This window comes from Aptenodytes patagonicus, chromosome 7 (genome assembly GCF_965638725.1).
Source record: "Aptenodytes patagonicus chromosome 7, bAptPat1.pri.cur, whole genome shotgun sequence".
Lineage (NCBI taxonomy): Eukaryota > Metazoa > Chordata > Aves > Sphenisciformes > Spheniscidae > Aptenodytes > Aptenodytes patagonicus.
In genome coordinates this window covers 30,786,342-30,813,745 of record NC_134955.1, presented here as the reverse complement: position 1 = coordinate 30,813,745, position 27,404 = coordinate 30,786,342, and the positions used below count along the sequence as shown (strand labels likewise).

Genomic DNA, 27,404 nt, shown 5'->3' with positions numbered 1-27,404 from the left:
GAAGTTTTAAGTTGTGTTAATCAAGCCATGTGGATTTCTTTTTGTATGCTTCCTGCCATGTTCCCACTCCCTAGAGATGACTTATGGGACAATCAGAAAGCTACTTGTGTTCTGCTGTCACCGAGGCTGCAGCTACAGCTTGATCCAACCTAAATGCAGCTGGGCACTGATCTGATCAAGCACTTAACAAGTGTTTCATTTTAACCATTAGAGTACTATTGTCAACATGACATGCTCAATGCTATGCATGTGCTTACAGATTTTGCATAATTGGGCCATATTGCTCAGCACTTTGAAGGTTCAAGACTTCAGGGCCAAGAACTGGTTTTCTTCTCTCCTAGTCGGTCTGGGACCTGGGACAAATCCTCAGTGTAGTTTTTCTTAGATTTTTCTGTTTCACTGTTTTCATTTTCTTACTTGTCAGATTATGCTATGTTTCTAAATGGCTAATTCCTGGTTTTGCAACTTTTAAAAGTAATACTTGTTTCCAAACCCAAAATATTTAAGCGTGTAGGAAGAAATCACTTTTTTCCCCCCTTAGAAAAAGAGAGGTACCACCCTTTCCTGAGGGAAATGAAGGGAATTTAGTCTCCACAGCATCTCAAATTTTTATATCCCAGCAAAGTTTCTAGCAGTGAAACTGTGGGGAGTTTAAGAGGAATTTAGTCTGCCTTCAGACAAATGTTTCAAGTAAATATTTTAATGATGATATTGTATGGGCATAGGATTCTGGTCTAACACCTACTACTTACAGGACAGGGGTCGAATTTTGAGGAAGAAGGGGATAGGTGGGAGGAAGGGATTGTAGCAGTTATGGGAAAACAAACACTAACTTCTCTCTGTGTTTTCCCCATATACATTTCCAATATCAGATAATTATATTCTTATGCCAATGAGACAGCATGCAGTGGGAGGGGGGAAGGAAATTTTAAATACATTTAACATTAGAATTTCGCATCTAGATTGTGAGGTCAGAGGCCAATAATATAGTGATATCAGTATGATGGAAAAGGTGTATGTATTTTTTTTCTAAACAACTTCAGTGTGGTTTATTCCATTTATGGTTATAGCATGATACTTTGTTATAACTTTTACTGAAATGAAGCATAGTACAACATATTTGTGAACCATATATAATCATGGTATTAAGCACATTTATTTACTTTGCTGAAACAAACTTCATTTTTTTTTTTATTTCCTTTTTGTATTTACTTTTATCAGAAGTAAGTAAAATCAAACATTGTTGTTATCTATCTGGGCAGAGAGTTTGGACTTGATTACATGCTTTAAGTGAAGGCATTTAAAACTGGGAGTAATTCCGGCTTTTATTACATGCTTAGAGCTGAAAGATTTTCAGTGGAGTTCCAGCAATCTCAGCAGCAAGCCCAGGGCAGGCAGCGGGGGGCAAAATCTGTGGAGCTTGTTATACTGTGAAGAAAAGAAGCAGGAGAAGGGAGTGGATTTGCACAAATACTTAAAATAATTTTTCTTCTAGAGAAATAAAAATGACACTTCTTGGAAGACAAATTTCTTTTGGGGCTGTGTCAGTTTCCAGTGTGTATAAATGTGAAGTTGTGGCATCCAGAGAGCATAGTTATACTAATGACTAAAATGTTTCATTCAGTATTTCTCCAAAAGCTAGAGCTGGCCTGTGCTGTCACATAAGTGTGTATATAGTACTATTTTATTTAAAATGAACGTTTTTTTTTTTTAATTGTATTTTTCATTTAGTGCTGCATTAACTTGTATGTAAGAGGTCTTACGACAGTGTGGCTAAATCTATGCAATGAGTTCGGAAATAGTGAAAAACACCAGTTAGGTAGGGTTAAAACCTCTGTTTCTGTGCTTTGCATTGTTAATAACTTGGCTATTTGTTACACGCTCCATTTCAAATCTCAAAAAGGGCCAAGTCCATTTTGTGGTTTTAAGCGTCTTTGCAAGTCTTCACTTAAAAATGAGTCCATTATATAGCGAGTGGTCAAGTCTTTGGTGCTTTTTGTGGCTGAGCATTAAATTCTTGATGATGGGCCATGATTCATAACAGAAACAAACTTGAAAGAAATTTTATACCTGCTGTGTGCTGTGGGGAACCCTGGTAGGTTACCTGAGGAGAGCTATGCAGTGTTTTGTTTTTGAAATCAACACGTCTCATTCAAAGCAGGAGTTTGGGGACCTGTCTAAAAATATGCCAAAAAGTGATGTAATTGGCCACAGGCCAGCATTGTGGCGTGGGAGTCAGTTTCCATTCTGCTTTCAGATTGGTATAACAAATGCTTAAATGAAAAAAATCTTGCAGTTCCAATTCTAACAATTGCTGTCATAAGATTTCTGTTTAAAAGATGAATGGAAAGTTTTTACCTCACCAGCTCTCCAAGTAGCACTGTTAGTGCTACTGGGGCTGCTTTCTTCTAAGCATATTGCCATCGCCTCTCCTATAATGTACGCAGACAGTTTTCTTTTGCACCAATTTTCTTTTTGTGCACCAGTTTTCTTTCTCAGTATTAACACCTGGGTTCCCAAGAGCATTTGCACGGGCTTCTATTTGGAGGACCTGGTCCAAAGCTTTCAAAAGTCAGGAGGACTTTTTCCCACTGCTGTAAGAGCTGAAGGGACGGGCCTTTGAATGCTCCGTGTTACTTGTGTGTAGTGATTTTCAGTGGGAGCAAGGCACTGAGCACTCCAGTGGCAGCTGCTTATGACTCACCATCCTACACCCTTGCTCTACAATGTCTCTGTTCTCTTTTTCCGAAGAAAGTAACGATCTTTACCAGTAGATGTCCCTTGCCTTTTTCTTCCACCACAGATACATGAGCAGGAAAACTAATGGCTGGCCATTTCTTCAAGTATCACAGAGTTTGCAGTTTCACTGCTAACAGTTACTAAATAAAGGTCCTGGAGTGATATGTGGAAAATTATGGGAATTTTCTGTTTCCTCATGTAAATCTTTTTTGACCAAAAATGGTAGATAATCCACAAAATATGACAGAGAAGCTACAATGCTTTTAAAGCAGCATTTAAAACACCGAAATAGAGATACAGCATGTGGCTGTATGTTTGTGTACCCTGAACAGGAGTTAGTTAGATTCAGCCAATAACTTTTTATTTCAGTGCTATTAACAGCAGTGTAAATATGGATGGTAATCATAAGTGGTTTAACAAAGCATTACAGTAGACAGACCTGGAGCCCACACATGTGGAGATCTTCCTCCGCAAGAGCAAACCAAATCAAAAAACACTCTAAAAAAAAAAAAATCTGACATAATTTCATGCACTTGATGAGTAGGATAGATCAAAGGATTAAAGTTTGAATGACAGAATATCTGCCTTCTGGTGGGGGTTATGTTTCATTTAACATACAGAGGCATACCAGAGGTGTTAATGTATTGCTTTAGGCATCCTGGTGATTTATGGGCCAGACTTATTAAAAAATTAGGCCTGTTGTACAGTGGTCTTCCTCTCTTCTTCACAGTGATTACTGTGTTGGGATTTATTCACCTCTCTTGCGATACTCGGCATGGATTAGTATAGAGCAGTTTGAACATCTGGCCTGGGCATGATATTCTTCTGTGCGTTTTTCTGTACATGCAAAATATTCCTCTCATTAACTCCCAAAAAATGAACCAGAAAGTCAGGCCAAGTCTGGCTGTCAGTCCTCTTAGCCACAGCTGCCAAGGAGGGCTGAGTGGCGGCAGCAGTAACAAGGTCCATCGACCAGCTGGAGATCAAGGCGACAAAGCAAGGTAATGACTGAAATCTGGGGTCTGTCCAGGAGGACCAGGGCAGGGCTCAGGCCTCCCCTCAATGTGGCTCAGGCAGGGCTGGGGCCAGGGCTGAGCCTCAGAGGGACCCCCAGGTGGGAGCAGGGGGGCCGTCCAGGGGACGGTCAGGGTCGCCTGAGCCTGTTGGTGCACTCAGACCCTGACAAGTAGGTGTGGATTCCCCTGCACATAACAAATGCCTGGGAAACCTCTCCTTCAGAAGGTGCCCTGTGGGGTTAAACAGTCATCCAATACTTCTGTCCAGACAATCATTGCTGGTTTTCTAAAGTAGCTGCCGAAGAATATCTTTTCTCTCCTACAAAAAATACCCTGTCAGACTGCTATAGAACTGTAATGTTTTGCAAAGCAAGAGATCTCTCTAGATGTTATTTTTCCTGTGCACGTCTATGGTTTTAAGGCACAGATTTAACTATGTTCTTTACCAGCCCTCTTCTGAAACTATTAGCAGTTGTGTTGTTTCACTGATTCTGTTCTGTTTCTTTCCTGCCTCTTAATTCTTTCACACTGTATCACTGATCTCAAATTCTTCTTCCATCTCTGCTAGTTGCACTTTACCAAGGTAGAGCTACTGGTTGGAATTTCTCATCCTTATCCAAATACTCATGATTCCATGAGTTCACACAATGGATTACACAGTGCTATGTCCCAACCGATAAATGCAGTCCCTGGTAGCAGCCTGAACTGCAAAAGTCTGTCCAGTCATACTCACTCCACTGTGAACCTTGTCCACAGGTAATTTTTGCTCATGTCCCATGAGAGCCTCTGATTAGGGTTTTTGTCCTGCTGTTGTTTTGTCATTGAATAAGGGAAGAAACTGTGGGCAATTAAATCCACTGGAAAAGAATAAATTCCTACTGGCCTGCAGAAAAGCTTTTTTTTTTCTTGATAATAGATAAGTACATTGTTTATTCTTTTGCACTTGACAAAACTGAATGTAACAGAATGCATGGGAGAAGTAATTGGGCAGCCAGCTTTCTTAGCACCAGAAAAGAGTGAAGAAACACTGCGGTGCCTTAGAGATGTATGTAGATTAGTTAGAAAAGGTCCTCACAGTGTTAAAAGCTAATAGTGCAGAGGTCAGTTTCCTTAAAACTGCATTTGTTATTTTAGACTAAGGTCTTTCTGCATCAAAGACTGACAGACAGTAAATAAAATTAATGCAGGCAAGTTGGAAAGATGGCCTGAAAAAAATAACAGATGTAATGCACTTGGTACAGGTGCAAGCGATGACATTTTTCAGGAATAATCAGCTGCATAAATACAGGATGGGGACAAGCTGGTCTGATAGCAGTTCTTCTGAAAAGTTTCTGGAAGCTTATAGTAGATTGCAAGGTGAACTTGAGTTCATGGTATTGTGTAAAAGGTAAGCACCATACACAGATACATGTGGAAGATTACAGCTTGGAAAGCACATATAAGCTCTCCGCTGCCTTAACTACCTTCACTCTGGCAGCCTTATTGCTTATTGCCACTTATTGCATCAAGTAATAGGAACCCTTTTTCAAAGTAAGTGGAAATGGTGAAAACCCAGAGGAGAGCAATAAGAATAGTCAGAGTCAAGAAGACAGCCTTTGTGGAATGACTGATCAGATCAGGGTTGTTTTAACCTAGAGAAGATAGAAATCCCAGTATGCAAAAAGCCTACAAACATGTACAAGGCTGAAGCAAATGTAAAAGGAATTATCTCCTTTCTGTGATGAAGAGGGCAGTATGTAATGAGGTGAAGTGTTAGCAATGCATTTTCAGGCTAGATATTTGGAAAAACTTGCTTATGGTAAAGGTAACGAAGCACTGGAATTAATTGCCCAGGGGGGCTGCAAAGTCTCTGTTATTGGAAGTCTTCTAAGAAGGAATCATACAGACAGATGTCAGACACGACACTGTTGATCTTCCTTTGGATTGCAAGGGTGGCTTAGACCTCTGGAATTCACTGCCAGCCTTGTGACTTAGTGATTGTGATAAGCAGTGATAGGTTGTTTTCCTTAGCTGGACCTGTTAATGCTTCTCTTTCTTGCTCAAGACCACGGAGCTCTACTATTTAATGTCCAATTTCAGTTGCCTTCTGTTCCTTTTTTTGCCTCTCAAGTGTACTCTCAACTGCAGAGTTAATACCTCTTCTCACATTTATGAATCAGATTTATGTGATAATTAATCCACTGAGAAAAATATTAAACTTTTTTATAGATTTATTTGAAAAGCAGTGACCTCGGAAGCTCTGTGGATGAAGTAGAGCAACTGATAAGGAAACATGAGGCTTTTGAGAAGCTTCTGGCATCACAGGATGAGAAGGTACGAAAATCAACAAATATTCTATCAACTCATGAGCTAGAATGATTTTTTTTTTTTTTTTTTTTTTTTTAAGTATGGCAACACATTAAATTGCTGACAGGTGTGATTTGCCTGATATGCTTGAACCAAAGAGAAAATGGGGAAGCTTAGTGAAATCAGAGGCAGAGCAGAGGAGAACTAAGTGTTAAACGCTCCATGCCCAAGTCCTGCCTGTATTGTCTTGCAGTAGACAGGAAAACCACTTAGTAAGTTGAATAGTGGGACTTACAAGAAGAAATATTTAAAGGAGGCCATATTGTGTGTTATGGATATCATTTTTCATTAAAAAATCAGTGGTTTTTAAAGCAAGTAAAATACAGCAGGTCAGAGTGGATGACTTGTCTAATTATTTAAATATACATTTGGTATACAATGTCTGTACCAAATTGGCTAGCCTCTTTGCACCTTTGGAATAGATGCTGAATTGCTCACCCACATGTAAAGGAATCTGCCTGGCTGGTGTCCATTGCTGTAATTCACCCAGGCTAGGACTAAACTCAAACCTGGGGCTGTGCCTGGGTTCCCCAGAAGGAATGAGCTCCCAGAACCCGTGCCAGCTCCCTGCCGGACTTGATTGCTCATGTTGAGAGCTACCTTCCAACACCTGATTTCCACAAAGCAATAAAACCTGAGCACTCATGGGTGTCAGGCTTGCTCCATGATTCCTTGCGCTGGATGATCCATGGCACAGGGACTCCTGGAGCTACAGCTTTAATTCATTTAAGTAGCCAGGGTGCACTACAGAGACCAATCACAAGGACGTCATAGATGTAACATAGTACAGGGTGAGCGTGGAGGGAATGCTGGTTAACTTGTCCTTGCTATTCTTGGTTCATTCCAGAAAAAAAGAGAATCTTTTAGGTATGGAAAGGAGCCTGGTTTTTGTTTCTTTCACACCACTTGGAAGCATAAAAGTAATTTCAGATTTGTTGCCTCCTCAGATGACGTCTCTTCAAGAACAGGCAAGCAGGCTAGAAAAGGTTGGTGGACTGGAAGGGCTAAAGATCCAGCACAAACTGAATGCCATTCGTGAGAGGAAGTGGCAGATCAAGGATCTATCCCAGAGTAGGAGAGAGAAGCTGCAGACCGCCCTTCTTCTGGCACTTTTCTACCAGAACTTGGAAGAGGTAAGAGGGTTTTAGACTGGGATGGGGGTGGAAGGCAGAGGAGCTGCCTACCTTTGTTGGATGAAGTGCTTGCCCTTGCCAGGGATTAGGTGGATTGATAAACTACTCTGGTATGGCAACTCCTCTTCTGCTACCCTCACACAAAGGGGTAGGTGCTCCAATGCCATTGCTGTTACTATACCATCGTTGTGGCATTGTGCCCATACAGCTGCTTTACACATCAAGAGCTCTGCTAAAATAAAACTAACAAAAGGAAAACTGCTAGATACTGCCTTATGTTTCCTTTGGTGGGAAAGAAAAGTTATTTCAAATCAGGGTGAATACAAAGTGGAAAGCATTATGATAAAGGCACCAAACTTTACTAGTGAGTGTTCACTGAAGGCCTTCAAAACAGTGCTGTAACTTAGCATAGCTCTTCAGCAACTGTAGACTGGTCTCTGCAGAATCTGTTCGTCTCTGTCTCCTGTTCTGGCCTTAGTCCTGTAACTGCATAGCTCTGCTCCTGGTACTACTGTTGGAAAGACATACTAGGTCAGTCTTTCAAAGGGCAGCACAATGTGTGTGACTGAAAAATGTGCTAGCATCCGGTGTGCTGACATAAACAACAGCACACAGGCCCAGAGGGACATTTGCAAACACTCTTGCTGGTCTGGTATGCACCCCTTCTGCTGCTGTGTGCCATGGAATATCCTCCATGGTTTAAAGAAAAACTTCAGGTGCTTGTCACCTCCCAGCCCATGAAAAAGACACATGTCCTAACACAGGTCAAATTATGATTGTCACCAAAGGTGAATGAATGCCTGTAACACAGCTGCTGCTTGACAACCAAATTTTTTTTTTTTTTAAAGAGTAATCTAAGGAATAAACAGCTGCTAAAATTCCATTTACAGCACAATATATTTGGAACTCCTCCCCCCCCCCAAAAAAATAATCAAACATTTAAATACCCTCTTCTTTGGCTACACTAAAGAGTCAGAGCTGCACGCTGTTTTTTTTAAAATAAACTTTGTCAGGAATTCTTTACACAGCCAAATATTAACTCGTATTATTTGGCTGTACTTTTCCTATCACATGAACCAGTCCATCAGTAATGGCCAGTCCACCTTGTGGACTAGCAGAGGGGAATGGATGGAGTGGACGGTGCATTGCACAGTGCTAACATTTTCAAAAGAGCATTGTACCTCTGATGGAAAGGTCACAGAACTGCCAACATCCTCTTTGGTAGAGAAACTGTCAATGTACCCTAGAGATACAATCAACCCATTAGGTAGGAATACTTCTGCATTTCTTCCCATCTCTCTGTAATTGTCAAATCAGTGCTTGGGCTGGGGTCCCCCTTCATTCTTGAATCACACACTTATAGCAGAGGATCTGGCCCTGTATAGTAAGGAACATTTCCCTTTTCTCATCCACTTTCTCCACATAAATTCAGCCAAGAGTTCTATGGGGAGTTTTTGCTCTCAAACTGTCTGCTCATTTACCTTGCCAATCTAAATTCATTGCCTACTGCTGTAGAATGTGAATGCCACCAAGGAATTAAAAAAACCCAAACTTACAGTAATATCTCTCTTCCTCTTTGTTGGGTAGAATGGAATGTTTAATTTGATTTTAATGATGTTCTGGGTGTGTATGTGTTTATATATAGAATAGTCCCCAAAGGGATGTTAAATTGCAGAGATGAGTTTTGAGTTAGCTGTGAAATCAATGAGGTCATTGCTTATTCTTACTTATTAGGAGAACAAGTCCCATAGCTCAGGTCCCACTCCCCTGAAAACTCTCCCTCTTGCAGTCATCTTAAGTAATTTCTATTGATCAAACAGAATTTTTTGTGTGAGCAGAAAACATTTTTTAAGATCCCATAGAAATAAGACTAGTCCCATGTGCCTACACTGAGTATAACACTAGTCTCACTGTTGTCTTCAATAAAGTCAAAATGCCTGTCCAGACAACCGTCTTTCCATAGGAAGATCTTGGGACAACAGATCAGCCTTGCTTCACATCTGAATGTGGACATGGGGCCAGGAGAAGGATCTCTCACTCTCTAGAGCCATCCTAAGTAAGCCTTAAATAAACCAAGCCACTAAGAGTGCAGATGTGATTTTTTTAAATGGCTTTGTTCAGTCTGTCATTAAGCCATTGCTTATTATTAAAAAGTAGGAGAGAAATTGCCCTTTAAGTGGCTATAAACAGGAGATACATTTGTTTCTCATCCTAACTGTATGGATGAGCCTCTCCCATACAAATGAGAAGTCAGTTAAGTGATGTTAAAGTGTTAATGTGTGGCTGGGTAATGGGAGAAGGCCCTAGCTTATGAGGAGGGTGTCAGAAATGAAAACAGCAGATGACAGTGTGCTGTCCTGGGCAACCTTGACATAAGGCTCCTGTTTGAGTGTCTAACTGTGCTTTGGAGGGGAACAGTTTCTGGAGAGCGTGCTGCTAGTGAAAGCTATTTCTGTTATTGTTTATAGAATTTCAGCAGCTGAAACAACACTTCAAGTCATTAATTAACTGAGAAAATCCTCCAGTTGTCAAGTCTTGTGTACACGTAGCACAGTTTCACAAGGACAGCCAAGATGCTTTGAAACTGATAAAGCTGGCTTCAATTTGCTGTTCTTGTGTTGTCAAAACATTAGGTTACCTCAGTGGTCTGAGGACAACAGGATCAGTTACAACATATGTCAAGTGTTCAGTTCTCAGTGTTTTGATGGATAGAAAATATTTCCTTCAGTACTAAGGGCTAAAGTTTAGCAGACTTTAAAGAAAATTATGAAAAACTTACTATTCTATTGTCCATTTTATTCTGCATACATTTAAATCCCCTAAAAAAAGAATTTCCTAAGAGAAACACATGATCCTTGCTTTGTTAGTCCTCATGGTTCACCTGCTTGTCTGAATCTGATGTTCCTGACTAGACCATTTTGAATTTTATGAAGTGTAAAAGCAAATAGAGTTGTATTTGCTTTCAAATAATCTGACTAGTGCTTGGCCCCATCAGTAAGGCTTTATTTGCTTGACATTTTCCATTTAGGTCTCGCAACATCACTGAGATCAGGAAATGTTAGTGCTGTTTTATAGGTGAGGCACAGAATTCTTAAGAATCTTAAAGCAGCTTACAGGTAGGTCAATGACAGAGATAGGAGATGAAACTCAGAGCCCTAAATCCAAGGCTCAGCTGTCTTATTTTAAATATGTCTACCATGTCAAGGTTGCATATCTGCTCAAGTATTCTCTATATCTAATCTAGAATATTGTATAATCTGTTTATGGCTTGTGGTAAAATTTGGGGTATTCAAGGAATTTTTCATTATTCTTATGGTCAGATAAAAATTATTTTCATTCCTACCTGCTTTTATTTCCTAGCAAGTAGAATAGTTCAGAAACTGGAGAGCCACCTCAGCTGTCAGCTTCCAGCTCAATCTGCCTAGCCCAGGCATAGGCAGTTGCATAGAACAATGACATGTCTTGGGAGGAAGCCCCAGGACGGCATGCCATGCTAACTCTGATGCCTCACACTGCTGCAGGCAGAAGACTGGATTGGTGAGCGCATGCAGAAACTAGAGGATCCTTCCATACAAGACCCCAGCAATCTGCAGGACAAAATGAAGCTGCTGCAGAAACATCAGGTCTTTGAGGCAGAGATTCTAGCAAATGAAGAAATCATCACAGCTGTTAATAAGGTAACTCTCTCACTCTGCTAGTGTTTTTACAGATTATTGCTGGTTATTCAAAGAAGGACTGATAGGTGGAATGAAAAGGAAGGATAGCTTGTTCATCACTTCCATATCAATTATCCTACTTGTGTGACAATAACCCAGTTGCTATGCCATGGAAATGTAATGCTGTTAACTTACAACAGAGAGATTTGTTAATCGCTCTAACCAGGGAACGTCCATCTTTCCTTATTGCCCAAATAGGAAGATATCACTGACTTCTTCCTTGCCTGGGGTGATTATTCCTACAAAAGGTAAATAGGATTTCATGCCCAATTTGTGAACATTCTTGTTGAAACTGGGTGAATAACATAGCTGAAGGGCGCAATCATCTGTAATACCTCTCTTGGTGCTCCCACTCCATGAATGTCATTCTTGTCAGGGAAATATTCAAATCCTAGTGTTCTTGATTCCCTCCAGATGTAAAAGTTTTCCAGCTGAGCGGTATCATTTGGGTCGTAAGAATTTATATTAGTAATTTATCGTGCAGTCCAGGTTAGGAAAGTGAGAGAGTCCTTCTAGAGAGGTCATGTAACATGGTAATCACATTAAAAATTAGTGGCAACCTTCATTTCTAATTTCTTCTTCTGACTGCGAAGAAAGGAGAAGCCCTGGTATCAAAAGGCCACCCTAAATCAGGAGAGATCCGTCGCCGAGTCCGCATGCTTCAGGAGTGTTGGGAGAAGTTGAAGAGAGCTGTTGCTGCCCGTGGAAGGATGCTGGAGGACAGCCGTGACTTTCTGGAATTTCTCCAGAAGGTGGACCAGGTGGAAGCCTGGATCAGGGAGAAGGTAAATGGATTCTGGTATTTAACCCAAGCAGCACAGTAGAGACTTACTATTTAGCAGTGAACATGACATGTTCTAGAAAAAATATGGAAGGAATGATTCAACAAATTCTAAAGATTTTCTGGAGTGTTTCCATGCCAAAGTCTGTTGGACAGTATTAGCACATGTTCTCATGTAAAATGTGCACATAAAGAGACTGTGATTATTGGTGGTCATCTCCTGTGTCTCTATCAAGACAGAGAAATGAAAGCATACTAGAATAGAAGAGACTTGAAGCATTTGGCAACTGGCACTCACTCTTATTGTGTATCAAATCTGAAAGTTTCTCTTTGTAAGAGTGAAGAAAGGGTCACTTGATCCACTAAGTTTTTGTTCAGATGTTGCTTCTATAATCAGTAATAGATTGGAAAGGGAGTTGGGACTAAGTCTCATAATTATCTAAAGATCAGAAGAGACTACTTCAGAAGCTGTAGGTCAGTGATTTACAGACACATCACAGAACTGATTGCATCAGCATAAGCGTTGGGACGTGCTGTGTTCTTGCACTCCTAGCCTGAATGTTTGCCTGTCTGCTGCTTATTTCCCCAGGAAGTCATGATTAATGTAGGTGATGTGGGAAATGACTATGAACACTGCCTGCAGCTCATGAAAAAGCTGAATGAGTTCCGTGGAGCAACATCAGGGGTAAGAGGTGTTTTCCATGCGTGTTCCTTGTGTGGCTGGAAACAGCAGTTACCTTTTCAGCCCAGCAATATATCCAGGTAGCAAATACAGTTCCAGTACCCTGAGGAGGCAAAAGATCAGGGGGGTAGGAAGCATTACCACTTTAAAAGCCATTAAAATAGATAGAATTTTCCCTCATTGTGCCTTCTGCTTTGACGATGTCTAAACAGAGCTGTCAGGCACTCATGACACAACCTAAAATTTTTGATTGCATTACGTGACTGGAAAGCTGGCTATGTGAGCCTGAATTGGAGCAAATTTCCATTTGGTTCATGCAGTCCACAAGTCACAGTGAGTTCCACCCAAAAGTGGATTAAAAATGGTTGTTTAAGCCATGTTTGTTTGAATCTGAAAGTTGATATAGACCTTCCATGAACAAGCCCGTAAAAAAAAATTGACCACTTTCTTCATTTCCCTCCTTTACTTCTCCTTTCCCCTCCTCCTGAGGAACAGTCAAGTTTCTCATATCCCTTCATCCAAATGAAGCACATATATTTGGGGGACTTTGTTTACACAGCACATGTGGTAGGTCATGAATCATAATGTCAATAATCAGACATTTAGTAAAATAGAGCAATGGTTTACACTTTGGATAGCAGCCATGTGACAAGACAACTCCACAGTTCACCTTTTTGTGCTGAGATCTCTGACCCTCTTTTGTGGTGCTGAGCCATGCCAGCTGCCTCTCTTGCCCGCAGTGAGATGTGCTAACCTGGGCACCAAACCTTGGGCATGCTGGGGAACAGACCCTGCCACAACAAAGGCCTCCTTGTGATGTGCTTCAGCTCCCACCGTGAGAGCTGTGAGGCCATACATCGAGGGGATGCATTTGCAGCAGCCTCTTGTTCTGTCTGTGTGAACTGCTACAGATGTGGACTAACAGGTCTGAGTGTCACACAGGAAAGATTACTGTGCTGATCTGCTAGTCTGGAAGCTGTGAAGAAGATCTGAAAAGAGGTGTATTAGGACTTTGTGAGTGAGGCTTACTCTAATGTTCTCTCCTAATATTCTTTATCCTTTGTTTGCCTGTTATTTTGTTGCCAATTCCTGTTATGACAGCTCCCATCTTCTATTTCTGTTGCCTAATAGCAGAAGGAGACAATCCTCTTCTATGCAAAGTAACAATATAGATATGCCTGACACCTGGGAGAAAACCCTGAGCTCCCCTTTCCAAAGGCCAGCAGAATTTCCTGTGACAGTGCATTAGTACTGGATTTCGGTAGAGAGCCAAAATACTCAAGCTTCAGCACCAGGGAATTAGTGAAGTGAAGAGACCTTCATTGGCCCTTCAATCCTCACCAGCTGAACTGTGAGCTAAGGGATGGAGCAAGGGCTCTGCTACAGGTTGTACCAGCCAAAAGGAGGATGGTGAAAGAGACAGAAACAACCCAGTGTCCCAGTCAGCATAAGGTAGATTTTATGTGCCACAGGAAACTCTTGGCCTTAGATACTATTAGCTTGTAGCCACTGCTCCTGTACCACTCTGAACATGACTCCTACAGAAAAAGGCTGGGACAGTGATACCCTCATAGCTGATGCTTAGTTATACAGTACTTCATAGGGTGATACAAACAGAAGCAGGCTGGTCCTGGCACAGTGTGTGCATCCATCCAGTCTAGGTTTCCCCACTAGACAAATCTGAGATCAGGGTAGGGAGCAATCATCCTGCATTGATGGCTGCCAGATTTCCTACTCATATTCTGTCACGTTGTGCTGCTATTATTTCCCAGAAGAGGAGACTGCAGGGTTTCTGAAGAATATCTGGCTGTCTGCTGGTTTCTCTTGTTTACTTTACGGCTGTGTATAATAGTAAAGCACATATGGAAACATGCACATTGGTAAGGATGTAGCATAAATAAAACACAAATGGAGCCAATACTTCTATTAACAGTGTGCTGGCATCTTGCAGCTGTGCTTCTACTACACCAGTGATTAATGTCTCCCCACTAAGCTTATGATTTACTGGTCTTAGAAAAATACAGAATGTTTTTGAATCTTGGAGCAGTGTTCAGTGTTGGCCATCCGTCATGCTCCAAAAGAACAATTATTCCACTATAGTCCAGATTATTTGTGCAATGTGCAAATATTATCCTTTCTATGGTATGTACATAGGAAGCAAGTTGCCTTGAAGACTTAGCATACCTTTTAAAATGCAGTGATGTTATTTTAGAATAAAACGCAATGGCATGGGTTGTCTGAGTTTCTCAAGGCTGTATGGATTTTAAGCCTGTTGTCCACAGTACAGAAGGCACATCTGGACAGAAGCCTATCTCGAAAAAACAGTGAGTAGGCCTAGGAGCCACAAGTCACTACCTGTTTGACAGACAAACAATCTGCCACGCATCAGCTGTTCCAGAACAGCCACCTACATAACCAGCAACTGCACCTATATTTCTTCAACAAATGAGCCTCTGCTGGAACGCCTGGCTTAGAATGAAGCTTTGAGGGTCCTCGTCTAGTCCTAGATCATTGTTGTACCTAGAGTCATTAATGTCCTTTCTTGCCTTTACTGTCTTCTCATCAGGGACTGGTAACACCAGCAGTTGTAGCAGAGCAAACCCCATGTGTCTGAAATGTTTGGTAGTGAGGTAAAACTCTTGCTTGTTGCTGTTATTGTTGTTTTTCATGTCTCAGCGGAAAACTCAGTCACAAGCATTTTGAACACATACCTTTGTTCCTTTTCTCACTTTACAGGAGACGACAGTGGACGATGCTCACATCAGGGCTATCAATGCCCTGGCCATGAAACTGGAGAGACAGAACAAGGAAGAAACAAAGACAATATATGAACGCCGGAAGCAGCTCAATGAGAAGTGAGTATGCTTTTAAAGCTTCTGCGTAAAGCAAAAACAAGAAGGGAAGATTAGGTGTCTTGGGCTGGTACAAATGGAGGAATTATGACATGTATTTTCTTCTTCAACATCGTGACTACCAAACACTGGAGTTGCCTTTCAAGACTCTCAGAGCAGTTAGCCAGAAGGATTTCTAATCCAGCAGGGCCAAAGTCACCTTTCTAGCCTTGGAGGCAAATATGCTGTTTCACAGCGCTTTACACACTAGATCCATGAAGCTAAGACGCTTCCATCTGTTCACATAGTTGTCCTGGTGAAGTGCATATTGCTTTTGCTACTTCACAGCCCACTAGCTAAGAACCAAAAGCATGAAGATAGGGATTGTGAGGTTATTGAGAGTTTGAGGAAACTGGATCGGTACTTTTTAGCTTTTAAGCCCCATGCCATCCTGAAAACTTGGAATAAATATAACCAGATAGTCTTGTCAGGATAATGCTTTATCTCTGTGATGTGTTCCCTGTTGTGGGGAAGTGGGGATCAATACACAAGGTAGTTCAGAAATCCTGTCTTTTTACTTAGATCTGAGCATCATGAAACTCAGTTGTGGAAATCCTCACCTCTGAAATACACCTCTAAAATACTCTTTTCAATAAAAGGTGGAACAGTTTCCATGGTAACCTGAATGCGTACAGGAAGAAGTTAGAGGCAGCCCTAGAGATTCATGCCTTAATCAGAGAAATTGATGACATCACAGAAAGAATTACTGAGAAGGTGAGTTCTCAGATTTTGATTAATTGAAATGGGAAAATGTTCTATTTTGCTAACAGTGATAAACCCAGGCATGCCGGTTGCTAGAGAGTTACTGAGTATCCAGCAATGAACTTAGATAGCTGTCTGTGTGTCAAGTTTGCATCTCCTTCACACAGTGCTGAGCTAAGTCAGTTCACATAACTAATGATATTAATTTAACTATTAAGTCAGTAGGCATATACATAGTCATACTACTTAAGGTTACAAGGCTGTTGGTTTGAAATTTTTATAACAACTTTTACAAATGTATTTCTTCATTGTCTGGGATTTCATTTCTGGTAGGATTCTGAGGGTCAATTTTATTTTCCATATTTTCATAAAACACACTTGAAAATTTCTTTGCCACAATTTAATAGGAAATATTTGGCTGTTTTGGTATATGGAAAAAAAGTGAAAAGAAAGATTGAGAAATGCAGGGAAGCATTCCTGTCTTTGTTTTATATGTGAATTGCCAGAGGCACCTTAAGTAGAACTGCGACTGTTCAGAGAGTTGTGAATTCTTGTTACATCTCTGTAAGGAGTGCAGACAAGGTGCCCTGTTGACGTTTAAAAAGACAGTAAGAACATTCAGATAGCGATACGAAGAAGGGAAGGAGGAGAATATTTGAAAGAATTAAGGTATGATCCTTTTGCTTTTTGTCATCTTCACCACTTGCACATCCTACTGCCCCCTCCAGAGTGTACTGATACAAGCACTGGATTATGGAAAAGATGTGGAAAGTGTGGAAAACCTGATTCGAAGGCATGAAGAGATGGAGAGAGAAATCAGCGTTATTAAGTCCAAAATGGAGGTAAGAAGTGGGGAAGTACAGAGGATACTGTAAAAAAGTTCATTTTTGCTTCCTGGAAACATGGTGCAAAGATCAGCATGACTCTTCAGATTCATTAGGTATGAATTGCACTGCAATGCAAATGCAGCACAGATTTCTTCTCAATAAAATACTGTGCTGCTTAATGCTACTTTATTGTGTCAATAAGAGAAGTCCCTTTTTAACGTTAGCTGATTCTCTGACCCTCACCTACAAGCCAGATTAGACTGTCCTATATCTTTTGGAAAGTGTGGAATCCAAATTTAATCTCCATCTTTCCCCCAGTTTCTGTACTGACTTGAACCAAAATCACGACTCTAGTTCTGCTTAGAACTAAAATGCAAAACCCACAGAACATGTAGTTTTCTGACATAGACGTCAAAATCAGAAATCTTAATTGCCTGCCTGATCAGCTCTGGCTTTTGCAAAATGGCCAGTTTGCATCATCTAGGACTAATCTTGAGCATTAAATATGGGTCTGAGCTCCTATATAATTGCATATTTTTAATAAAAAGAAATGTTTTCAGCTGAACCACAGTAGTAGAAATCCTATGACAACCTCTCATGGTTTTCACTGTTGGCCAGAGTGTTAAGCCTTTTTATATAGAAAATATTTTTGCAAACTTTCTCTAAACTTTTTCTTCACAATAGTATGCAAATGGTGACAATATGTGTGATGCCTTCACACATTGTGACTTTGTTAGCTAATTCTGATATGAAATGTGGGTGATTACTAGGCAGCATTCCACAGATAGCGTTAGCAAGGCTGCATGAGGGAGTGCTGCATGGAAACAGAAAGATGAGCAAGGTTTGGGTTTGGGGTTTTTTTTGATGCTGCCACAAATACCATGTAGAAAGTATATCATCTGTACTTTTCATATGGATTTAAACCAGCCTGGCATATTCTCATTTCTGCATAATTAAAATTCTTCATTTTCATCAATTTGATGGAGTTTTACAAGAAAGATACCAACTTTAAACCTGGGTTGGTGCGTGTTCATTACTGTTTATCAGGCTGTATTAAGGAAAACAGCATCAACTAGAAGTCTACACTGAAAGTAGTGTTTTGATGCTGCTGTTAGCTGAAATAGATACAAACGACTTTTGAGTCTTCTGCTGAAAGGCAAATCTGGTTGCTTCTGTGTACTGCTGTATTTTCATGGCTTTTGTTACCCATCTTAGTTAGATTAAGGTAAGAGAGGTTACAATTAACACTTCATTTTCCTGTATCTTTGTCCCTATTCTGCAAAACTACTTTCTTAACTGTAAATTAACATTTGTGCATATGAAACAACACACACATCTCTTTATTCACATGGATGATTGCTCGCAAATGCGTATGTATGTTTTGTGCATATAACAAGTCCCTTTGTATATTTTGTTATTGTAATTTAAGTACCTGCTTTTGAAAACTGGGATCTTAAAATGAACTACTTTTCCTGAAAGGCAAACTCAGGAATGAATATAAGCATTTGGCATAAATTCACCCACTATAAATCTCTTCCCAGCCATTGGAATTGGAATCTTTCCGCCTTTCCACAAGGAATCCATCCATAAATGACAAACTGACTATGAAGCAACAGGAGATGAAAAACAACTGGCTACGACTCCAGGGACAGGCCAAGCAAAGGTAAAGAATTCTAGTGCTCTGAATATCTCTCAGCAGGAGCAAAGCTGCTCCCTGGGGTCTCAAATCTACTTGCCAGGGGCCTTTTAAAGGTTTTTGAGGATCCTTTACAAAGTTTATACAGGCAGCTAAGACACCTGCATTGGAACAAGTATGACTTGGTACAAGAAAACTTCCACTGATGTGACTTTGCGAAAACTAATACACTGAGTTTGTGGCTTATCCCACTAAATAATGTTACTAAAATTCCTCCAGACCATCAGATTAAATCTATCATGAAGCCTTTGTGAAAGGCTTACTTTTGGATGGTTCTAGAACATTTTTTTCTTTCGTTGAATCTTTCCAAAACAAGAAAGGCTTAGGCCTGAGCTGTAATCATTGCTGGAAGCAACAGCTATGAAGGCTTTTTCACCTTTCTTTTCCTAATGAACTGATGTAGAAAATAAGGTAAGCATGTTGTCTCCAAGGCAGTGTGCATCTCCTGTGATTTTGGTTTAACATGAGGACTGTTAGGAGCTGTAAGGGAAAGCTAGGAGGCTTGAATTCACTTCATTTGGCTTCTCCTAGGATACCTTCCTCTGCAAATGGGGAGGGAGAGGCAGCTAGATAATTCTGTGTTGGATAATGCTGAACTGCACATTGTGTGGCAGGAAGGAGAAGCTGGCAGCCTCGTATCAGTTGCAGAAGTTTAACCTGGAGATGAAGGAGATGCTAGATTGGACCCAAAACATCAGAGGCTTAATGGAAGCAGGGGGGCTTCCTAAAAGCGCAAATGAAGCGGAAAGCATGATTGAGGAGCATCAGGAGAGAAAGGCAAGTATCATCATTGCTTCCAATTGAACATACTGGGAATCTTTCCCATGGGAATTAATTGCTGCAGACACAGCAGAATTTTGCTGCACGTGTCTGTCAATAACGTGGTGAAAAGACTGTTTTCAATAACAGGCTAGGGACAGAAGTCACCTACGTATTGACAGAACTCTATCCCATGGGCTGTTTGGCAGCTTGTGTCTCTGCAAAAAGCCTCAGAAAGCCCCATTAGCTCTCACCTGTACTGCTGTCCAACCTGTAGGTAAAAAACTGGTTCAGTATCAAAACATGCTCACTGCCAATCTCTTTATTCAGACTGCCAAAAAGTTAATGACAGTTAATTCTAGCTTTGAGTTAGATTTTGTCATGCAAACTCCATTTGCCTGAGAGGAAAATAAAAACAGCAGTTTGTCTCACACAGGCAGTGAATTACCATTGGATGGTACTACACATTCAGTTCTGAAACACTTCATATCCCAGTACTGATTACTACACAACATTTTGGCAGCTAATTTGTCTAATATTTTTGGTGGATTTTCTAAAAGGAGTGATATTGTTAATTAACCTTAGAAAAAAATTAATATTTTACCTTTTCCCAAGTGTCATAGCTATCTTTCAGTTGTTGTGTTACCTTTTCTTTGCAGTTATATTACTTCTTCTAAAAATCATGTTCCCAGAATCATGACTAATATCCAGTGCTTTGTGGGTCCCATTATTAGCACAAATAGTTTGTAGATTCTGATTCATTTTCTAGACTTGAATTTAGTATGAAGTACCTGAAGTCCCCTCCTTTTTCAGTCTTCCATTTTAACAATGCTCTCTCATGTCACAGACTTAACAATGTTTTTGCTAATAATTCTTTTTCACAATAGAAATACCCCAAAACACTGATGTAGTGTACTCCAAATTTAGATGGTAGCAAGATCCAAGTCTTTAATATCTGTTAGTAAAGGAACCCAAATGGCTCTAAGGAGATAGTCACATAAAAAAGGAGGAATCCAGGCAATATGTTCTTTTGTGTTGGGTTGACTAAACTAAGATTATAGACAAGACAAGAAAAATGGAGGGGTTTTTTCATTCAGGTTAATGGCTCAAACCAAAGTCCTTAGGAGAGATTAGAGTTGAACACAAGGTGCTAATCTGAATAAAAAAAATAGAATGGCTATCTTACAACTGTGTTATCTATGATTGGGCAACACACACACACAAAAAAAGCCCTAAAACCAGCAGTTCTAATTTCAGACATTTAATAGTACATGCCATAGTTTTAAGGCAGTCTGTGAGTTAATACATGCTATTATTTCAGCGCATCGTTATTTTTATTTTCAAATTGTTTACATTAGGAATTCCACATTCAGTTTGCAGGGTCATAGTTGCTTGTAATGCTTTCACCTTCAGGATTCAGTATACAGGCATAACTCATTCCTCAGACCAGGTGAAAAAGTTAAATGTATTTCATTTTAACACCACAAAATAAAGTAAAACCATGTCTTTAATAATCTGATGCCGACTTTTTTGGCAAGAGAAGAAAAATTCTAGGCACTGTTTCTCATAAGAACCACCTTTATGTAGGAAGACTGGGGGTGGATACGGTATTATGGATGTTCAAAACTGTGTTCATTTATATCTAAGCATTTCCTAATCTGTTTCTAATCTAATCCCAATTTTGATTTGTAGGAGACCAGTTGTTCCTAGAGCAATAAAGTAATTTATTGTCCATGTTTATTTTCTCTTAGGTAATTCTATGCTCTTTCAGTAACATAGCTCAAAGATGAATGATTTTCCATACAAATATTAGTGTTGGAAAGTTACAGCCCATATTCTTCCCCTTAAGGCTTGTATTCTGAATAACTGGCGTTCCGTAAACCCTTGACATCAACCTTAGTAATATATTTTAGGAGGAGATTGAAGCACGAGTGGAAAGATTCAACTCTCTCAGTAACTATGGTCAAGAACTTGCCAATTCTGGTCACTATGCAACCCCTGAGATTCACCAGTCCCTCTCCAGACTACAGCAAGCCTGGTCTGAATTGATCCAAGCGTGGCAGGAGCAATATATAAAATTGCTTCAGGCACAAGATTTACAGGTGAGTAAAAAGACATTCAACAGGGAATGCACATGCCACTGACAACTTTCCTCAGTATAAATAGCAAATTTATAAGATGGTGTAATGAAAGATATGCTAATAATACCCAGTGTTTAATGTATATTTCACCGGTTTCCAGAAGGCATGCTGAGGACCAAGCACATTCAGTGGTGGTAGGACTTTTAGAAATTGTACCTTTACAAATCAAAGAAATTTCTGTAGAATATATGCTCATAAGTTTTTCAAAGGCTATAAAACTTAGCAAAATTTGGTCAAACTCTCATGCAGCTGGCAAAAGGCACATACTTAAATGGAACATCACTACTCTACCAAATTCTATAACCTCACCCATGAAACATGGAGGCAGGCAAGTATTTAAAAAAAAAGATCTGAAGAAAAATTTAGCATGGACAGAATACTGTATTTTTCCCTGCTTTTTTCTAAGAACAGAACTGTTTTGGCTGCAGTTTTCCAGAAATACTTCCCTGTAACAGTCATCTCACTTACAAAATTTCTGCTCAAATGGCTTGTTGGCAAAAGTTAGAAATAACTGAAATGGAGATTTTACAATGGGGAATGTCAAGTACCTTAAATAACAGCTGGTGCTACTAGGCCGATCTAAAAAGCTTCATATATATGAGAACTTAAACCATATGGTAAGGGCTGCTTTCATGCTTCTTTATGTATTACATTCTACTTATTTCAGGCCATGTTACTGTCCTTTTTATTGGCCAGTTACCTTACACAGCAGCTCTACACTATTAGCAAACAAGCTACAAGTACTTGTATTGTATCCTACGTCTTAGACAAAAAGAAATAGTCATAAAGGAGAAAGTCACAATAATAACTGTTACACGTGTGGTTTTTGTAGCATCTAATGCTTATTGCCATCCAGTGCTATGCAGTTAATTTTTGGAATAGACCTGGAAGTTTGGTTTTTTCAGCATACTCTGCCAAAGTCAGGTTTGCCTCTTTTTTACACTATGTTTATGACTGCTTTTTTCCCCTAACAGAAATTCTATGGCTATGTGGAACAGACTGAGAGCTGGCTCAGCAGCAAAGAGGCTTTCCTAGCCAATGAGGACTTAGGGGTACGTGCTCCAAGAAATTACAATTTTCTCTGCAATTGGTCTGGAGGAAAGGGAGCTGTGAAGTATGAAGATGTGCTCTGAACCTTCCTGTGATCTTTCTCCTTCTGAAGTTACTGCTCCGTCTTGTTGATGGTTTAGGTTTAAGATCAGATTTCTTCCTTGATACTTTACACAGGATAGGATTCTCAGGCGCAAGAGTAATGAAACAGTCCAACTACTCTGATTATAGCAGGAAAATGAGACTGCATCTCTCTAACTGGTCATATCTGACCCAAATACATTTACCAGCAGTGTGCAAGTCATCACTTCTGCCACTGCTGACATACCCAGTGTAACTTTAAATTACCTACCTCAGGTACCAGTAACACTGCAATAACTGAAACCGCAGACTGATGCATGGGTTGCACAAGCTATGCAGGATGCTGGATGTACCTTCTGATGCTTAGCTTACCCTGCACCTTGTATAGGTAGTGCTACCAAATTAGTTGTCTCTGCAGGAACTACAATTACATCTCAGAGTTCAGGGTAGCCATAATTGGTACAAATGGTAATGAAAAACATATAAATGCTAGTGGCTGGTGACTGTCTCTGTAATTTTCAGCATGGAGGTATGTATTTACAGTCCCTTCATTGAAGTATATGAGACTTAGAAGGAGCCACCCATTTTCCAGTCATATTTAGCTCAGCAATGCACAGAAAATGTTCTGTGAGTACTTTCCCTTCCAATGACTCATGTAAGCACCCAGAAGTTTAGATTTTTTTTCTGACCCATTTGATGTGAGCTTTATTGATTCCTTTAGAATAGTGGGAAAGCAGAGTTTATTGTGGTAACAACATTTTGACATCACTGATTCTAAAATTAAAAGTGCAGAGTGGTGCTGAAAAGAGAACTCTGAGTCATTAAGCTTGGGATTCACAAATGTTACAAGAAGTCAAATTCTGTGTTTCTCTCCAGATTAACTGGAATGTCAGACTCAAATTCAAATCTGGATGTGAGCTCTTCCACATGCCATGGGTTGAAACCGAGGCTCTAATTTTAATCTCTTTCTGTGACATATTTGTTCACTTAACTCTGATCTCAGTTTGGCATCCCACATGTGCTTCCAAAATAGCATGTCTTAAGATTGATTTACAATTAGGAGCTGATGCTTTATCTCTTGCGAAGTGATATGTTCTATGCAGCACAACAACATGCAGGAGAAGCTAAGCATCCAGCAGTTAGTTCAGTTTTGACCCTGAAATAATGGCCTCAGACCATGCATAGAACATTATTTAGGCCCCAAGTCTCAGATTCAATACCAATACATTTCAAAGACCAACAAATTTTCTTGACAGCTTGCAAATGTGGGGTAAATGCCATTTAGCTTCTGGATTATCAGTATTGTGGATGGAAAAACTCTGACTGAAAGCAGCTTCCCTTTGTTGAATTCCATCCAGGACTCAGTGTCTAGTGTGGAGAGCCTACAGCGGAAGCACATGCAGTTTGAAAAAGCCCTGGAAGCTCAGATGGAGAAAATTGATGAGATGGCTTCATTTGCTCAGCAGCTAACGCAGAACAAGCATTATGACTCGGACAATATCACCAACAGATGCCAGGCTGTTCTGAGGAGGTGAAGTCAAACCCTTCCCATGTTAGCCACCCATCTCTTTTGCAATGAGACTCTCCCCATGTGATTAATATCTTTAAATGTTTTAAGAGAACCATAAATTGGTTTGCATTTACTCAACTTTGCACCTTGCACTGTGGTCTTGCCAAATCAGTCTGAGTCTAGTCAATATTTCATTAGGAGGTTTCCAAAATACAGTTAAGTGGAGTGGGAGTGGGATTCAGAAAAAGGCAGTTTTCCTGTAATTCTGTATCCTGGCCTGGCCTTAGGGACAGTGCTGCAAACAAAAGATAGAGGCCTACTGTGCCATTAAATACTTCATTATCATTAAATACAATCAAGAAAGGTCATTTGCTACACAACTGCTTTTTCACTGCTCTAATGGGGTTGATCTTAAAGCCCTGCTCAAATTACCTATTAGGGCATTTGCAATTTTTCTGATCAGATCTTGCCCTTTCATGTGAATTACTTTATTTCTCCTAGCACGTTGCATATTGTTCATCTTAAACAAATGCTGACGGTAGAAGCAGTTGTATTCAGTGCTATGGTAGATGAAAAGATAAACGTAAAATTTACAAAGAGAGATTGGAGATCCCTTATGATTAAAGTGAACATATGCATTTATTAATATGATCAAACTATTTCATGCCTGCATTAACATGAATAAACTGCTGCAGGTCCACATTTGGAAAAAAGATGAAAGGATGGTGTAGCTTTGGTTTGTCAGTAACAAATACCATCATACAGGCTTTCCATATAAGAAATATGCTGAGTCTTTGTTCTCTTGTACCCTGAAAGGCAATAATGGTGATTCCTAGAGGCAGATATCATATATACAGAATTTGTGTGTACTTTGAACATACCTATCTGCTAGTAACCCTTCCTATAGTGTCCTGAGCATCTTCTCTGGCAGTCCAAATCATGGGAGGCTGCATATTATGGACAGTTCTCTCCTAGAGAATGGAGGCTTAGATCACGTGTGTTTTAGAGATGAAAATTGAAAACCCTTATCCTATGTAATTCACTCTGTGGCTTTTACCTCACACATCTGTCTTCATCTCAGAAAAGAGAAACTGCTGGAGAATGCTGCTGCTCGCAGACATCTGCTAGAGGAATCAAGGCTTCTGCAGAAGTTGCTGAGGAATTCCTTTGAGGTACAATTACACAGGATTCATGGTATTCTGGTTTCTTAAAACATACTGCACTGCATAGATCTAAATCCCTGAAGGGATTTACTGTGAGAAAAATCAAGGGACTGAGTCTGTAATGAGATGATACTGGGAAAGGTGAGGATAAGAGTGAAGGGATATTTTTCAGCTTTCAAGTCACAGCTTCCCTCCAGTCACCAGATGAAAGATCTACTGTGCATTGGACACCAGCAAAATGCAGAAGAAATAAATGCATTAAAAGGGAATGTGCCATCATTTTAAAATTCATGGGAAGAGACAAATTACTTCTTTTCTTGTGAGATACTGACAGTGGGTTAGAAATAGCGAGATAATTGCCCTTTCTCCCCCATGCACACATGTGTACATGCACACATGTGCCCACACACTTTCTTACTGCATGGGGACTACGTCATGGAGACAGACCCCTTTCTAGGTAACAGTGCTCGTAAACAGATATATAGGGGTGACTTCATTATGAAAGACAGGAGAAGCTTAGGGAAGCAGCCTCAGAAGGACAACTCATTTGTGTCCCCACTCACTAGTCCTATGTTGTATATGTATTAGAGGAGAGCCTGGCAGGTTGGAGCTTAAGAAACACTGAAGGTTTTGTCTACTTCGGTTCTTTCCTCCCCAAAGGTGGCTGCCTGGATCAATGAGAAGAATAGCATTGCCCAGGATGATAGCTGGAAGGACCCAAGCAATCTGCAGACCAAACTGCAGAAGCACCAGACTTTCCAAGCAGAGATCATGGCCAATAGAAATCGCCTGGATTCCATCAAATCTGTGAGAGAAGTGGGGTTGGTGGCAAGGGTGGGCAACTGGCATGAAAGCCTCTGCAGACAGTCTGAGTTACAGTGATCTCAAACAAGTGAGGGGGAATCACTGTCCCCTCACTGACATCGTTCACACTGTCTCTGAGGGGACTGGGAAGCTTATTCTTTTAGTCCATCAGTAACTTTCTGTATCCACCGGTTTCTTTCAACTTCTCTCTTATTGTCTAGTGTGAGCTTGCTATCTATATTCACTGTGCATGCAATGGAAAGAGATGGGTGCTTTCAATGAAAGATTCAGTCCACTGACACTAGGGACTTCTCTCTGGGGTGAAGGCCACTTTAGAGATACACCTGTTTCTTTCCAGCAGGGAGCCTAGCTGATTCAACAAGTCGGATAAGATGTATCCAATGAAAAGGATCAAGAAGAGTTTTCAAGTGTTGCCTTTGCAGAGACATGCTAGTAGGAGAGAGATGAGGGAAGTCTGACAAGCTTTGTCAGATACTTGGCAGAAGCTGTGATCAGATGATGAGTTTGGAAGGACAGACTGTTACATGTTTATTAACCTTATTTTCAGCACAGTGCTTACTAGCTGTATTTTGCAATAGATAACTAAGCGTTAAAGGTAGATTCCCTCCTCAGACTCACCTGCATCCAGTATTGTAGAAAAAAAAACCCTTTTTTTTTTTAAAAAAAAACCTTTTAACCCCCCTGTGTGCAGACACAACAGGGGATTAAAGGGTGGAGTTACAATTCTCTCTAAACTAATCTGTTTTTAAAGAGTTGTTTGCACAATATATTTCTCATTATTTCTTGATGCCCTGTCTTTTTTGTTGGGAATAGCCTTAGTAGTTGCTCTTTAGAAGATAATTAACATCTGCTGTCCTGGTATAGCACCTTTCTCTTGCTGTGCCTCCTCTTCCCCATTGAAAAAGGTAAAAATACCTCCATTTAGCTTTCTGAAGTAAACTTGGTCCCAGCTTAAGGATATACCTACAGACTCTTCTACCTGATGGAGGTCTTGCTATGCCCCCTCTACCTCTTCTTCTGCCAACCTGTTAAGCATCTGCAGCTCAGGGATTAGAAATGCAGCTAGACTTTTATTATGTAATACAGTGGTACAACAATACATGGTTAAAAGAGGTTTTATTATCTCATATGGTGGTTCACTTGTATGAGATAGTTCTCTCTTAACTTGCAAGGAAGGGAACAGAAAAGGACAGGTGGCAGGGCAATCTCAAACAGTGATCATAGAATGTGGGACATCACAGAAAAAAATGAGTGCTTGCAGACTAGGCTGCCAGCTTTTAGGCAATGTAGCTGTTGCACAATGAAGATTCTTTTTACTCATTGTCTTCTAGTATTGCCTTCTAGCA

The 27,404-nt window shown here is 40.2% G+C and overlaps 1 protein-coding gene across 1 annotated transcript in view; it reads left to right on the top strand.

Moving 5' to 3' along the window:
- The window catches only part of SPTBN5 (spectrin beta, non-erythrocytic 5), a 97,016-nt gene that overhangs the window by 49,837 nt on the left and 19,775 nt on the right, over positions 1-27,404 (top strand). The window contains exons 34-48 of the mRNA XM_076344652.1: positions 5,964-6,068; positions 7,049-7,234; positions 10,756-10,911; positions 11,544-11,735; positions 12,321-12,416; positions 15,150-15,268; positions 15,904-16,018; positions 16,735-16,848; positions 18,375-18,496; positions 19,144-19,306; positions 21,202-21,390; positions 22,404-22,481; positions 23,919-24,091; positions 25,152-25,242; positions 25,894-26,040. Coding sequence (XP_076200767.1) covers positions 5,964-6,068; positions 7,049-7,234; positions 10,756-10,911; positions 11,544-11,735; positions 12,321-12,416; positions 15,150-15,268; positions 15,904-16,018; positions 16,735-16,848; positions 18,375-18,496; positions 19,144-19,306; positions 21,202-21,390; positions 22,404-22,481; positions 23,919-24,091; positions 25,152-25,242; positions 25,894-26,040 — 2,046 coding nt within the window. The remainder of the gene's footprint in view (positions 1-5,963; positions 6,069-7,048; positions 7,235-10,755; positions 10,912-11,543; positions 11,736-12,320; positions 12,417-15,149; positions 15,269-15,903; positions 16,019-16,734; positions 16,849-18,374; positions 18,497-19,143; positions 19,307-21,201; positions 21,391-22,403; positions 22,482-23,918; positions 24,092-25,151; positions 25,243-25,893; positions 26,041-27,404) is intronic.